The sequence below is a fragment of the Nematocida ausubeli genome, assembly GCF_000738915.1.
Source record: "Nematocida ausubeli strain ERTm6 chromosome Unknown supercont2.2, whole genome shotgun sequence".
NCBI lineage: Eukaryota > Fungi > Microsporidia > Nematocida > Nematocida ausubeli.
In genome coordinates this window covers 162,050-175,125 of record NW_026515635.1, presented here as the reverse complement: position 1 = coordinate 175,125, position 13,076 = coordinate 162,050, and the positions used below count along the sequence as shown (strand labels likewise).

The window sequence follows — 13,076 nt, the reverse complement described above, 5'->3', positions numbered from 1 at the left end:
ACAAGAGTCCATCAATGATAAATGAAACTAATAGTAAGAATAATACTGATGAGAAGGAACATGTCCGAAAGAATAAATACACTCATCAAATATGCAACAGGTCACAGCCACCTAAGACAGCCACATGATTACAACAATAAAACTCACTTGACAACCACCCCTATTAGAGTCTAATTTAGCCACTATGACCCTTTGTCTTTCTATCACTTGTGAATATTTCTGACTGTTCTCATGCACTGCTTCTATTAATATTTTTATACAATTATTAGTCTCTAGTATATGAAGAATCTTCTGAGAGTGAGTGTGAGAGTTAAAAAACTCTTGTGGTATTAGGATAATGAGATATTTTACTAAGAGTATATTTATAGTGCATCTTAGTGACTAGTCATACTAGTCATTTTAGTGACTTCTAGGTCACTTTTATCTCTTTGATTTTTGTGCAGTGAATTTCTACTAATTAAAAGGCTTCTTCTGCATATAGACTTCGGGTTATATCTGGGGAATGGAAAATACTGATAGAGAAGGCATTAGTGCATTATATTGTATGAGTTTAACAGGCAGATTTAATGGAATATCTTGATATTTTAGGGAAATTATAAAAACCTGAATATTCTTGATATAATATATGTATATCCTGGGATAGTTGCATATACATAGTATAAACATGCACTTACATTAATATTTACTCTCTACTATCTCTCTTGTCTTAGTATAAATAGTATTCGCATGCGTAACCTTATAAAACATTAAAATGAACAGATATCGCACGGTAAATTTATAGAGTACCCAGGCAGTATGAACATACTTCAATATCTTCCTTTGGGAGTTAACCCATGAATAAAGCACAAATTCAATTTATAATCAAAACCATCTTAATTAGTATTTCTGAATTAAATTATTTTTCGGGTTATATGGCTAAAGACATCCATCTCCTGCTGAAGGAAACAAAAAAATTACTAGAAAGAAAAGACCCAGAGGACAAAGATGACATTCATAGCCAATTAGTTGGCTTGTACTTATATCTACAGGAATACAACGAAGAAGACAGAGAGAGCCTTGTCGCAGCCTACAATGAGCTTGTCGATAGAGGCCTGAGTGCAGGCATTTCAAAGCTCAAAAAAATTATTAAAAAGGCATCAGAGGTGGTTAAAATAAAGAAAAGAGAAGAGCCTGAAGAAAATGCAGAAACCCAGAAATTGACAGCTTCAATTCTCGATCACAGCAAGACCCTAAAGAAGAAGGCTGAGTCATTCGGGCAGATGCTTGAAAATAGCAAGTCTTTCGTTGAAAATGTATCCGCAGGTGTCCGTGAAAATGTAAAACAGGTGGAAAAAGGCGTTCACTCCTTGGACAGCAAAGAATGGTACAATTTAAGCACAAGCCAATTAGTATTTTTATTAGGCATAGTTCTGCTTATATTCATTCTGATGTACGTTGTAATTAGAATGGTATAACTACAAATACAAAGACCCAAGGAATCTGTCTTTCTGGAAGATAAAATCATACAGGAAAATATCAGGGCCTCTTACAGATACAGTTGACTTAATTAGGTCTACTGGCATTTCCTTCTGAATTAGCCTTGAAATAGTCTCTTTTGGCTGAATTTTCTTCTCCTTTGCAAGTCTATGCAGGTGCATCACAAATAAGTCAATTGGGAATACGTTCAAGGCAGAACTGAATGTAGTGGAGTGGGAAGATTCTCCCTTCAAACTCGTAGAAATAAAGGTCACATTTTTTGGAAGTTTTGTTTCATCAATGAGCGTGTCTGCTTGGCAGGTGTCAGCAATGAACAGTATACTCTTTAACTGTCTTATTTTCTGCAGTTTAATTATTGCATTTGTTATGTCGTCCGTGTAAAAGTACTTTCTGTTGCAGTATTTTATGAAGCCATCACCCCCATGTCCTGTCATGTAAATCAGAAGATTTGTTTCTTCGTTTGCCCCCAGGAGAACTGAGTCCTGCCCGGATATCATATTGAGAATTTCAAAATATGAAGTATTCCTGTGGATGGGCGTATAATCAACACCCTTTACCAATGTGAAGTGATCTGTTTGTATGCTCTGCACACGCATTCTTTTGTCATCGAGTAAGTCATCCTTGAAGTACACAGAGATGTCACTTGGTGAGAATCCATTTCCTTCCAGGAGACTTTGCAGTGCAATGACATTAGAGAAGTGCCTGTAATTCTCGTACTGCCAGGAGCAGTCAATCAAGATAGCCTTATTACTGCACATAACCCCATACACCAGCAGCAGTACACGAATTATAATCATAATAGAATTTTTCAATTCCTGCTATATATTTATATCATATATTCACTGGAAATTAATTTAGTCCAAATTCAGACACTTCTAGTCTATTCCTATACTAATTCAGTCTATCTTGTATTTCACTCTAATTCTTGCCATATTATAGACTAAGTACAGGAAAATATCCAAATACAAAAGTAATTCTATAGAGCATAATAAATGAAGAGATAAAATACTCAAAAAACTACAGTTCACATGCTAGTTTATTACATCATAGAGGATTTATGCGATGCCTTCCGGAGTGATCCCCCTGAGAAACCTACCTGCTGCACAATTACTTCTGCTTCTTCTTCTGCTGGCTTTGTCTTTGGCTTTCTTATCTTGCAGTTGCCCCCCATAATCATGAATATTGTTATAAAACCACCCAGTGAGTAAGAACATGTCAGCATAATCATGATCACCCAGAGCTCATTATTTATAATATTCATGAGACATGTGAGTTGCTCTTGTCTGTTGTTTATTATGTTCGTCTTCCCTATCATTGCAAGCAGTGAAGAGAAGTCAAACGTAGACCTGTTGTACATGTCGTATGCACCGTCTGTCATTTTTGTCAAATATGAGAACTTTATGTATGCAAAGCATGCAACGGAGAACGTAAAATAAAATATCCCGAATATAAGGGCCAGCTTAATTGTAAACTTACTTTTACTATTCACAGCAGTAGATGATAAGAGTGCCATGAACAAGGAAAAGCATATAAGATAGCCTGTGACCGAACTGAACCCTCCGTCTCCATTTGAAAATATATACATCTCCAGTCTACTTAGGGTCCTTGACCAATACGTATACACAGCAATAACTACAGTCTCCAGGAGCAGCAGAAATGAAAGTACATTCACAATCCTTCGAATGAACTTGAATGCTAAAGATGCCATTTCTGCTAAAGGATTCCCAAAGATAAGGAAATCTTGCCCAATAGATTTTTCACTAAATCATCCAATGAAATTTCTAGTAGATCATTCTTGCCATATCAGGGGTATCCCATCCCAGAAATAAATCTATGTGCATATTCCAGTCGGTGTGACATAATACTTGCTTGGGGCAATTTAAGGAGTGAGTTTAGATTAGCCTTTCATTTGTTCAATTTTCATGGTAAGTATAATTTTGGTTCATCTTTTAATCTTATGCATCTGAATCCTCGTTTGATTGGGGTTTAAGATGGTGTATCTTATACACTTTGGGTGCTTATATTCGAATCTGAACTCATTTTCACTGCTTTAATAATTTGAGATCTAAAGGCCTGTAGGTTTTTGTTGAGATATCTATAAAAGTTGAAATTCTTGTACTCTGCGTCTGCAAATATGTTTATATCAAATATACCCTTTTCTGCTTGTTCTCTTAGTATATCTACTCTTGTATTTCTTTCTGAATTATTTTCAATCGTTATAGAATGTATATACGCATGTATATTTATACTAATTTCTTTTGAAAATATCTTATTTAATAAACCTTACAGGGATCAAAGAGATATTTACATATATTAGTACAACGATCAAATAGATAACAATAACATTTAAGTTACTTGTGAATATGCCTTTATGCAGCAGCCAATGAGATATACTTAAGCACCATAGAAATACAGTAGCATAAAAATGATATAGCCCATTTTAATTAGTTATAAGATATATTTCTAGTTCTAAATACCTCTGTATTTAGTCAGGTTCTTTTGATTTCTCAATAAATTTATTGAGAAGTTGATTTACTGCACACTGAGAATATTCCTAGTAGTACTGTCCTTTAGAATATTTTAGAAGAAAAATAAATTTATTTCAGAAGACTGTTGCTATTTACTTCAGTATGTAAGAATATAAATCTAAAACCATGTTTATTATGCATTTCAATATAGGACACTGAATATATGTGCATATTGAATCTATCTATGGACCTTGTTTTTGATGTACTAATGACTTTATGTTTATAGGTGTGCAGGTGTTTCTTTATATATTTAGTGAAGTTAAGGTGGCTGCACTCTGCATGTGCAAGCATATTGTCTAATCTCAATGTATACGCTGTCTTGTTAATTCTCTTAAAAATATCCATAAATTAGTCCATCATAAGATGGGTGTAAGACTATGGTAAATCTAATGTAATTGTATGCACTCTATGAGAATATTCTATAAAATGACTTTCGTATTTATTTTGGTTATATTTGGATATATCTTCTGTGCTAAATTGCATGACTATCTGTATGCATGCTTTATCTTATCTAAAAGATCTATTTTATCTTGTGGTATCTCTGTGATCTCTGTGTTTATGAAGTTCACAGAATAGATTGTATCCTTCTGTGGGGATGTCTGTCGGATTGTCTTCTGTGGCTTCAATTCAGATGCATTCTCTGCCACCTTCTGTAGCAATAGGTTTAAATCCACAGTTGCATCAATCCTTCTGGCTTTCACTTTTCCTTGGAGTAAGTTCACTTCTTCTTGGGTTTCTCCAATTTTCCTGTGAATTTCATCGATTTCTTTCTGGATCTCTTCTAAGTCCTGCTGTGTCCCCTGAGAGAATCGATCATCCAATTGGTTCCTCCGTGATATTTCATGGTACTTCGTGTCTATGTAATAAATTATATTCGAAAGAACCTCTTTCTGCAGCTCTGCAAGAGTCTTTTCTGGGCGACTTTCCAGAAATGTACGCATAAATAATATAATATTTGTTTTTTTATGCAAATATGCAAGGCCGAAACGGAGAGATCGAATGAAAAAAAGGTGGTAGAATATTTGCAGACAAAAGGATTCTTTGAAGATGAGAATGAGTCAATCCAAAGAGAAAGAGTCCTGGGAATGCTTAGCAATTTAGTTAATAAATTTATCATGGATATAGCTAAGAGGAATGAAATCCCAATAGACTCAAAAAGTCTTTCTAAAATATTTACTTTCGGGAGTTACAGACTTGGTGTTCATTCATCCGGAGCTGACATTGACACCCTCTGCGTTGTACCAAATTTTGTGAGCAGGAATGAGTTCTTTACTGTTTTCTACGATGAACTGTGCTCAAAAAGCTACATAACAGAGATTTCCAAAGTAACCAATACGTTCGTTCCATTGATAAAGTTTAAGATAAAGTCAATTCCAATCGATCTGGTCTTTGCCCGGATGGATCTTCCATCAATTCCCCCGAATATTGACCTGCTGAATAATAAGCTGCTGAAGCACATGAGCGAGAAATGCATTCTAAGCCTAAATGGAAACAGAGTGACAGACGAAATCCTTGCCCAGGTCCCGAACATAGAGACATTCCACAAGACACTCAGGTTCATGAAATACTGGGCCCAGAAGAGACAGGTGTACGGGCACGCATACGGATACATGGGAGGAGTAGCATATGCCTTGTGTGTTGCAAAGGTCTGTCAGATGTACCCGAGTGCAGATGCCTTCAAGACAATAGAGAAGTTCTTTGAGGTTTTCTCTAAGTGGGCCTGGCCGCAGCCTGTCATCATCAAGGAAGTCCCAGACTGTAACTACAACCTGAAGGTCTGGAACCCGAAGGTAAATGTGCACCATAAAAATGACAAGATGCCTGTCATTACGCCCGTATATCCTCCCTTGTGCTCAACACACAACATAACGACAAGCACCCTTTTCGTGATGAAAAGAGAATTTCAAAGAGGGACCGCAATATTCGCAGAGAGTCTGCAGAACAAAACAGAGCCATTTAAGGTACTTGATGAGCTATGTGAAGATACAGATTTCTTCACAAGACACAAGACGTATTTCATGATTGCCATGGCGTGCGACAACTCGAAGGAGTTTGGGCGCTTCATGGGATTCGCAGAGACAAGAGTCAGAATGTTTGCACAGAAGCTGGAGAGCATTGAAAACATTGAGTACGCATACACACTCCCAAAGAATTATCACCTGGAGGGTGTCACACAGAAAGAAGTCCCATTATTAAAGGACCTGCAATGCGGGGACGAAGAATACTCATTTTCCGTGCTGTTCATTGGAATTAACTTCTCTTCGGTTAAGCTGCCCTTGAATGCATCAAAGAAAATGAATTTAAAGAAGCCAGTGCAGGAGCTGAAGAGCTCCCTGGAAGGATACGAGCAAGAAGAAGAATGTGAACTAAGATACGAGGCAATTCCATTAAAACAAAAAGCACTCGCCCCAATTCTCAATCTATTCATAGAGAAGGAAAGCAGAAAAAGAAAGTTTGACGAAGAGGCAGCAGAGAATAGAAAAAAATAATAAATTTTTAATACAGCCATGGTACTTTCAAACTATTCTATAGACGCATACTACAAGATGACAAGAATTGCGAATACAATATTCTTTCCACTTTTCTTGGTTTCTGTTCCCCTGTACTGCCTTGCTTACTACGGTGTATTTATTGGGTACCTAGTCTATGAAGGGCCTGTGTATCTGCCGGACTCTTTATATTGCATATCTTACTGTACGGTTCGGTGTTTTAGCTTAATCTTGCTGGGGAATGTTCTGGCTGCGTCTGTGTATTCTGTGATCAACTTATTCTCGCCTTATTATTTGGCGAAGTGTGCTGCGTATCTTATAAGCCTGCTTACACTGCCTTTTATCATGCTGGTGGTTTATTTGTCGGTTTATTACGTGAGTGGGAGTATTTGGGAGAATGTTTTGAATATTATACAGGGCTCTACGACAATTATGTTTGGGGGAGTGCTTGTTTCCTTGATACCTCCATTTTGCCGCAGGCGGGCGCACAGGATGGCAGGCATACTTTTGTCTGGGATGAATGCATGTAAGATTGCCGTGCACTCTGTTATTTGGGAGGCAGCACATTTATCTTTTGTGCCAGGCGGGTTCAGTCTGCTGTATTTGGTGATCGTGCGGATGCACTGGATGTGGATGAGCTCAATTGAGGTCTCTGAATTTGCGAGTTTCTGCCACAGGTTTATATGCATAGGATCTGGTGCCTTCATTCGGATATATTTTACGCTAATTGTGTTCAAGCGAATATTCAAGGTGAATTACATTGAGAAACTAAGGCGAAAGCTGGTTCTGCTGTTTGCGAGTGGATTTTTGTTTAGTATTTTAGGGGCTTTGGTCACTGGAGAGTGTCTGCCCATAGAAAAGTACAGCACAATTATTCTTCCTTTTTTGTTCTACGCTCTGAAGCTTTCTTTTTCGTACTGGGTGCCATTTAAAGTGCTTCTTCTGAATAAATCCTTTGAAGATGTCTCTGTCATTAGTAAAAGAAGCTGGATGAAAAACAACAAAATGCACTTTGTGTATTTTGAAGTGGGCAGGTGCATATTCATGCTATTTGTGACCCTTCTGCCTCTGTGCATTACGTACTACATATTTGAAAGCTACCACGGAGACACGACATCTGAGATATCGATTACGCTTTCTTTCATGCGAATGACATTTTCTTACCTGTTCAACGGGATGGAGGCTGCTGTGCTTATTATTTACATTGGGCAGCGTCTCTCTTTGCCACAAAAAGTCGCAAAGCGTGTCACATATACAGATATAATCCACATGTACAGGCCATCCATGTTTATAGCGCACAGAACAGAGCCCAGTTAGAGATAGATGCTTTGTTATAAGAAGAGGCATGCACTTGTATCTGTAAGTAAACTTCAAATTATTTTATGCTTTTATTGGTGTTTTATTTTTAAGGCTTGCAAAAGCGTCTTCTTTTACATGAAAAAGCTGTGAAGGGGTTGATAATTTATATTTTTATGGAAGACACGGGAAAATCAGAAATCTGCACAAATTAAATAGGCTATGCACGGAAATATGACAAGGAAAGAGAGATTTTAATCTAAATTCAGACGAATCTTCTCAGTCAAACAAGATAATTTTCATGTATTGACGTATGGAAAACTCACACTATTAACTGAAGGAGGGTTTCATTCTGAAACAAAAAGAGGTTCAGCAAGCACAAGAGGCATGCATGTCGTAGTACTATTCTAGAAATGGCTTAGAATCCACGGAGTAGTTTTCTGTTTAATCCATGTAATTCGCGCAGTGCATATTCTGAATGGCATGTCCATACGAAGTAATTTTAGCATATTTTTATTTTAAGTAGTATAATAGAGTAGTTCATGGCTAAATTCCACTAGAACACTTGAGTAAGAGAATTTGCATGGTTAAAAAAGGAGCTTCTTAGTATCGATAGAATAGAGTGTTTTACCATTGGAGAGTTCTCTGTGCCTTTCTGATTTCGGGTTATTTGGGAATGGTGTTTTATTCTGAGCAGTCTGCTTTTTTAGTTCTTTCATATATTTGCAATTGGCGCATGTGTCCCTCCAGCTGACACTCGTGCTAAACACTCGCACTAAAACTTGTTTATTTCCAAAGCTGCACTCTTAAAATAAGACAAAAGGGCGCATGTACTGTAATTGCTATGCTTAAAGGTGTGTGCTTATCCATGTTAGAAAGTATTAGTGTTTATTAGTCAGATTTTAGGGTATTTTTTACCGCTTTTGTGGGTCTCTATTTTGCTCAAAATACCTCAAATTAGCTTGAGCTATAGCTAACACTCTATGAATACTGGGAAAGTCCACTTCTATTGTATAAATCAGCATAGCATAAAATCACTACATTGGGTTGCATTTAAATATTAATACACTTCCTACAAAGCATGCAATATATGCTATTATCTTAGTTATAGTGATCCATCTTGTAACGATATTATTCCGGATGTATGCAAATGGGCCAACATGTGGGGCTTTTGTCAAAATGAAGTATATAACGGACATATCCACCTCAAATATAATAACATACGATGCTATGACAAACATAAGGAACGCGAGAAAATTACCTGGCATGGCCATGCAAACCTCCAGACCAACAAGATCATTAATTAAGGTATCATCAATCTCGGATGGGATTGTGCCTGGGATTTTTTCAACTTCCTTAGTATACTCAGCTATTTTCTTTGTAGCAATAGCGAGCCTGCAAAAATCCGCACCCTGTATTGAGAAGACTAAATCAGCTGTTTTGCTTGTTGTTAATTTGAACAGAATAGTCACCAAAGAGTGAAGTATTATGCCCAAAACGGAGAACAAACAGTTTTTGATCATTTCCGATGAAAACATCGCAAATAAAAGTTGTATGAAACCTTGTTGGAAACCATTCGAAGGCGCTAGTATACCGTATGACAGCATACTAGTCAGCATGGTTGTAAGCGTAGCAACAAATATCCCACTTTTATCAAATATAAGTATCAAAAGAATAATGAACAAAAACATCTGAATAATCATTTGCAAGCACAAAATAGCAGCAGCCAAAAATGAATTAGAACTAAGCATTGCTGTCCACGCATTACTGCATACACCAGTTGCTCTAATAAAGAAGACAATGGTGATTGCAAAAGACAGAGCTGTCTTAGTAAACGAGCTAGAATTCTTTGAGAACTTCTTGGAGAGGTACTCAGGCATGCTCAGTGCAGAGGCCTCATTTGATAGCTCGTGGCCTATTCCGTCTACCACGTCGGTTACATCAAATGTTGATGTTTCACCTCTTATTTTTTTTTCGTCTATTATTGTAAAAAGTGTCTTATTCATTTTATTCCGAAGCTCTGCTTGCCTTTCATCCATTATGAAGCACGTTGTGTACTCTCCCCGGAACTTCTCTAATTCCAAGTCGACAATTGGCTTATTATTATGGAATTCAAATAACCGCAGGATGATTACAAAGAAAAGCATGGCAAGAAGACCAGCCTCAAATGCACGAACTCCATAAAAATCGCTGGATGCTCCAGTTCCAACTGGTGCGTATACGGATTCAAACAGAACCGAAAGAATCTTCATAAAATCAAACTTATGCACATAAATATTTTGGCGTGGAATTGCAACGATTTGACTCGCTATATCTGCTGCTGCACTACTTTGTGATCCAGCTTGTTCTCCAACCATTTGATTTTTTGCAAAAATATTTAAAAATTTAAAACGGTCTAACCATTTCATAAGGATGCTTATAATTCGAGATTTTCTGGATTGTATTATAGCTGTGCAACTTGTGTATGCTGCTGTAATAAGGCTAGATAGGGTTTTATTTTAGATTTTGCGCTGCAAGACATGAATTGTTTTACTCTTTTCGCTCTATTGAAATTATCAGTAATTCAGTTATTTCATCTTATATCCAACAGTATATACTTCTACAGATAAATTCATCTTTAAATCACTTAGAAATTTGCAAATACGAAATATACTAATTTTCTAAACTATACCAAAGATATCCGAATACTGCGGTAGAAACCAGTATAATTTACGTATTCAAATAGACTAACCCTATTAAATCTGTATATTCTGCATTTTATTGTAAAATAAATCAGAAATAATCTGATTCTAATCGAGTCCTTTTATTTGCACATTACAAATGCAAGCACCCTTTTAAAATGCAATTCTTGCAGGAATAGAACTAAAACATAGAAATATTCAGATTCATTCATATTTCTGTGCTCAACCATAAAAATAGATCTAAGGAATATTGCACTGTCCCAGTTAAGCAGCAAATGCATGCATGTTCTTTTCACAAGATAGCTTACTGTATGTATGAAAATACTTCTATTAAATTTGTGCGTTAAAATCTCTTGGCTGCAACCATTAGAACGTGCTTGTTCTAATACATTGTACCTAGATATAAATAGATCTAATAGTAAGTCCATACCAGTAGAGAGACCTTTTTTCCTGCAGATTACGTAAATAACTGTTGTTTCAAATAGATTTGACTGAATTGTCTGGAGTATACTCGGGGTGTATTCATGTGTTCTGTTATTCAATAGCAAATAAATGCAGACATAATTTAAAGGATCCATGTGAAGGAAACTCTTTGAGTGTTTTATCGAGACAATAAATATTATAATTACTGTAGTGTACATTAAAACCTGTCTAACAATTCTTTCAGACTCATCGTGCGACTCTTTTTCAGTTACTAATCGGTCCCTTGCATCAATTTGTATTCTAGCTAGGCTGTAAATTCCGTGTAGTACAATCCCTATATACGACAGAAGAACAGAAAGAAGAAGACAGACGCACGGAAGAAACATAAAAATAAAATTAATTCAGATTATATGGGGCAGCTTAAAACTGCAAGAATTCTGGCTATTCTGCAGCATGGCGTGTAATTCATGCAGAAAGTGGGTTTAAAGATTTCTTGGTGATTTTTCTTGAATTTTGTGCATGGTATAAAGTGGCTTTTTCTTTGTTTTTTCTGTAAATTTACAATAAATTCAGTCTTTTAGTTTGTTACAAATCTATAGTAATACTCACCAGAACTTAAGTATGTGATAGGGCACTCCACCAACCCAGAATATCCTCACTTACATGTCATGACATTCATAATTTGCATATATTTAAATTTAAAACCCATAATAGTAAGTGCGTTACTCCATGCGAGTATATTTATTACTTCTATGCAATTATCCTTAATTACAAAATCTATTGTGCATTTTCTCTTCTATTTATATGGGTACTTCTGGTTATTCAGATTTTTTCATGAAACATTCTCCGTTCTCGCATATTTACGATATGTCAAATGGTCCCACTTGATTTACAACCTACCCCAGTGCATGCAAGGCAATCTGCTGACTCACAATCCCTTCATCCCCAAGCATCCAGCTATCTCTGATTCTGTGAGATTCATCAAGACGAAATGGCACTTTCCCGTGTGAAAGTGTCTGCTAAATGAAACCTTCTGAATCTTTCGCAAGAGTCTATTTGTTGGCTCCGGGAATGCACCAGAAATATCCATAAATTTATGCACTTTTTTAAGAACATTCCTCTCAATGATGTAGCACGGGACACAGAATAAAATCGACTTTATTTGGTCTCTTAAATCCGTCAGCTCACAGAACAGAATAATCCGCATGAAAATAGGCAGATAAGAGAGAGATCCAAATAAAAGGATAAATAGAACAATATAAACCAAAGACCTAAAGACCCCAGAGAATGTCCTAAAAAGTGTAAGATTCTTTAAGGAATGCTCTATGACATGGTGCACAACAATTAATTCTATCTCAGAAATTGAATATTTGTCAAGAATAGATGGATTTAGGATCAATAGGGTTATAAGACCTGTAGTTTCAACATGCACAGGACTCATATGCATGGCAGTTTCCATATCAATTGTCACAATTTCATACGACTCTGGTCCCATCCTATGAAGTGTCTCTTTTAAAGTGCTTTTTAATTTTCCATCCGGCAAAGAATTCCTCATTTCATACGAAAGTTCAGACCTGCAGAATACTTTATAGAAAAATAAACAAAAACTACTCAGAAACACTATAACAAATGCTTGTTTCTTTGGGCTATCCATGACTTCCTCTTTGTCAATTGCATTCACCAAGGCAGTCCCACAAATTCCGACAAAAAATCGCCAAAGCACAGTCATAGTTATTTCAGCAGCCGTAGCATCTGTTATTCCAGTACCACCCTTCAGGTTGTTACTCACAGAAGTAACTATCAAGTACCCTAAATATAGCAGGGTCCCAAGTAATTTACTCGTTATAATTGAGTGCACCATATTTTCATGAAAAATCACGTACAAAACCCCGAACATAAAGGCATTTCTGAAGGTCCATGCAAAAATCCCAGAAAGAATCTGCAGAGTACGCTTGGATCTAAGGAAGAATGACTTAATAAGATTAATGGTACCCATTAAAATTACAATGCCACTTATAAACTGCACTGTAATACTCGCATAAACATGCATTTTAATATGCGCAGTAATTTATTTTTAATATCTATGCTTTGGGGAAGGCGTGCTTCTTGAAGACCGCCCGTGTTCTGGACTCCTCTCCCGGTGCGATCTTCTTTCCTTTGCTGCATCCGAGTTAAGCACAATA

The 13,076-nt window shown here is 36.6% G+C and overlaps 9 protein-coding genes across 9 annotated transcripts; 3 read left to right on the top strand and 6 right to left on the bottom strand.

Annotated features, from left to right (window-relative positions):
* Positions 1-911: 911 nt before the first annotated feature.
* Positions 912-1,454, top strand: NESG_00672 (uncharacterized protein; the record flags this gene model as incomplete). Its single annotated transcript, XM_053048319.1, has 1 exon — positions 912-1,454. One exon carries the CDS (start codon positions 912-914, stop codon positions 1,452-1,454), a length of 543 nt encoding a protein of 180 aa, XP_052905079.1.
* On the bottom strand, positions 1,455-2,273 carry NESG_00671 (uncharacterized protein; the record flags this gene model as incomplete). The annotated part of the gene is made up of 1 exon (XM_053048318.1): positions 1,455-2,273. The coding sequence occupies one exon, from the start codon at positions 2,271-2,273 to the stop codon at positions 1,455-1,457; it is 819 nt and encodes a 272-aa protein (XP_052905078.1).
* Positions 2,274-2,515: 242 nt separating this feature from the next.
* Positions 2,516-3,184, bottom strand: NESG_00670 (uncharacterized protein; the record flags this gene model as incomplete). The annotated part of the gene is made up of 1 exon (XM_053048317.1): positions 2,516-3,184. One exon carries the CDS (start codon positions 3,182-3,184, stop codon positions 2,516-2,518), a length of 669 nt encoding a protein of 222 aa, XP_052905077.1.
* A 1,305-nt stretch (positions 3,185-4,489) lies between these two features.
* NESG_00669 (uncharacterized protein) lies at positions 4,490-4,945 on the bottom strand (the record flags this gene model as incomplete). The annotated part of the gene is made up of 1 exon (XM_053048316.1): positions 4,490-4,945. One exon carries the CDS (start codon positions 4,943-4,945, stop codon positions 4,490-4,492), a length of 456 nt encoding a protein of 151 aa, XP_052905076.1.
* A 24-nt stretch (positions 4,946-4,969) lies between these two features.
* Positions 4,970-6,493, top strand: NESG_00668 (uncharacterized protein; the record flags this gene model as incomplete). Its single annotated transcript, XM_053048315.1, has 1 exon — positions 4,970-6,493. One exon carries the CDS (start codon positions 4,970-4,972, stop codon positions 6,491-6,493), a length of 1,524 nt encoding a protein of 507 aa, XP_052905075.1.
* An 18-nt stretch (positions 6,494-6,511) lies between these two features.
* NESG_00667 (uncharacterized protein) lies at positions 6,512-7,810 on the top strand (the record flags this gene model as incomplete). The annotated part of the gene is made up of 1 exon (XM_053048314.1): positions 6,512-7,810. One exon carries the CDS (start codon positions 6,512-6,514, stop codon positions 7,808-7,810), a length of 1,299 nt encoding a protein of 432 aa, XP_052905074.1.
* Positions 7,811-8,826: 1,016 nt separating this feature from the next.
* NESG_00666 (uncharacterized protein) lies at positions 8,827-10,146 on the bottom strand (the record flags this gene model as incomplete). Its single annotated transcript, XM_053048313.1, has 1 exon — positions 8,827-10,146. The coding sequence occupies one exon, from the start codon at positions 10,144-10,146 to the stop codon at positions 8,827-8,829; it is 1,320 nt and encodes a 439-aa protein (XP_052905073.1).
* Positions 10,147-10,592: 446 nt separating this feature from the next.
* On the bottom strand, positions 10,593-11,279 carry NESG_00665 (uncharacterized protein; the record flags this gene model as incomplete). The annotated part of the gene is made up of 1 exon (XM_053048312.1): positions 10,593-11,279. The coding sequence occupies one exon, from the start codon at positions 11,277-11,279 to the stop codon at positions 10,593-10,595; it is 687 nt and encodes a 228-aa protein (XP_052905072.1).
* Positions 11,280-11,821: 542 nt separating this feature from the next.
* NESG_00664 (uncharacterized protein) lies at positions 11,822-12,943 on the bottom strand (the record flags this gene model as incomplete). Its single annotated transcript, XM_053048311.1, has 1 exon — positions 11,822-12,943. One exon carries the CDS (start codon positions 12,941-12,943, stop codon positions 11,822-11,824), a length of 1,122 nt encoding a protein of 373 aa, XP_052905071.1.
* Between the last annotated feature and the right edge of the window lie 133 nt (positions 12,944-13,076).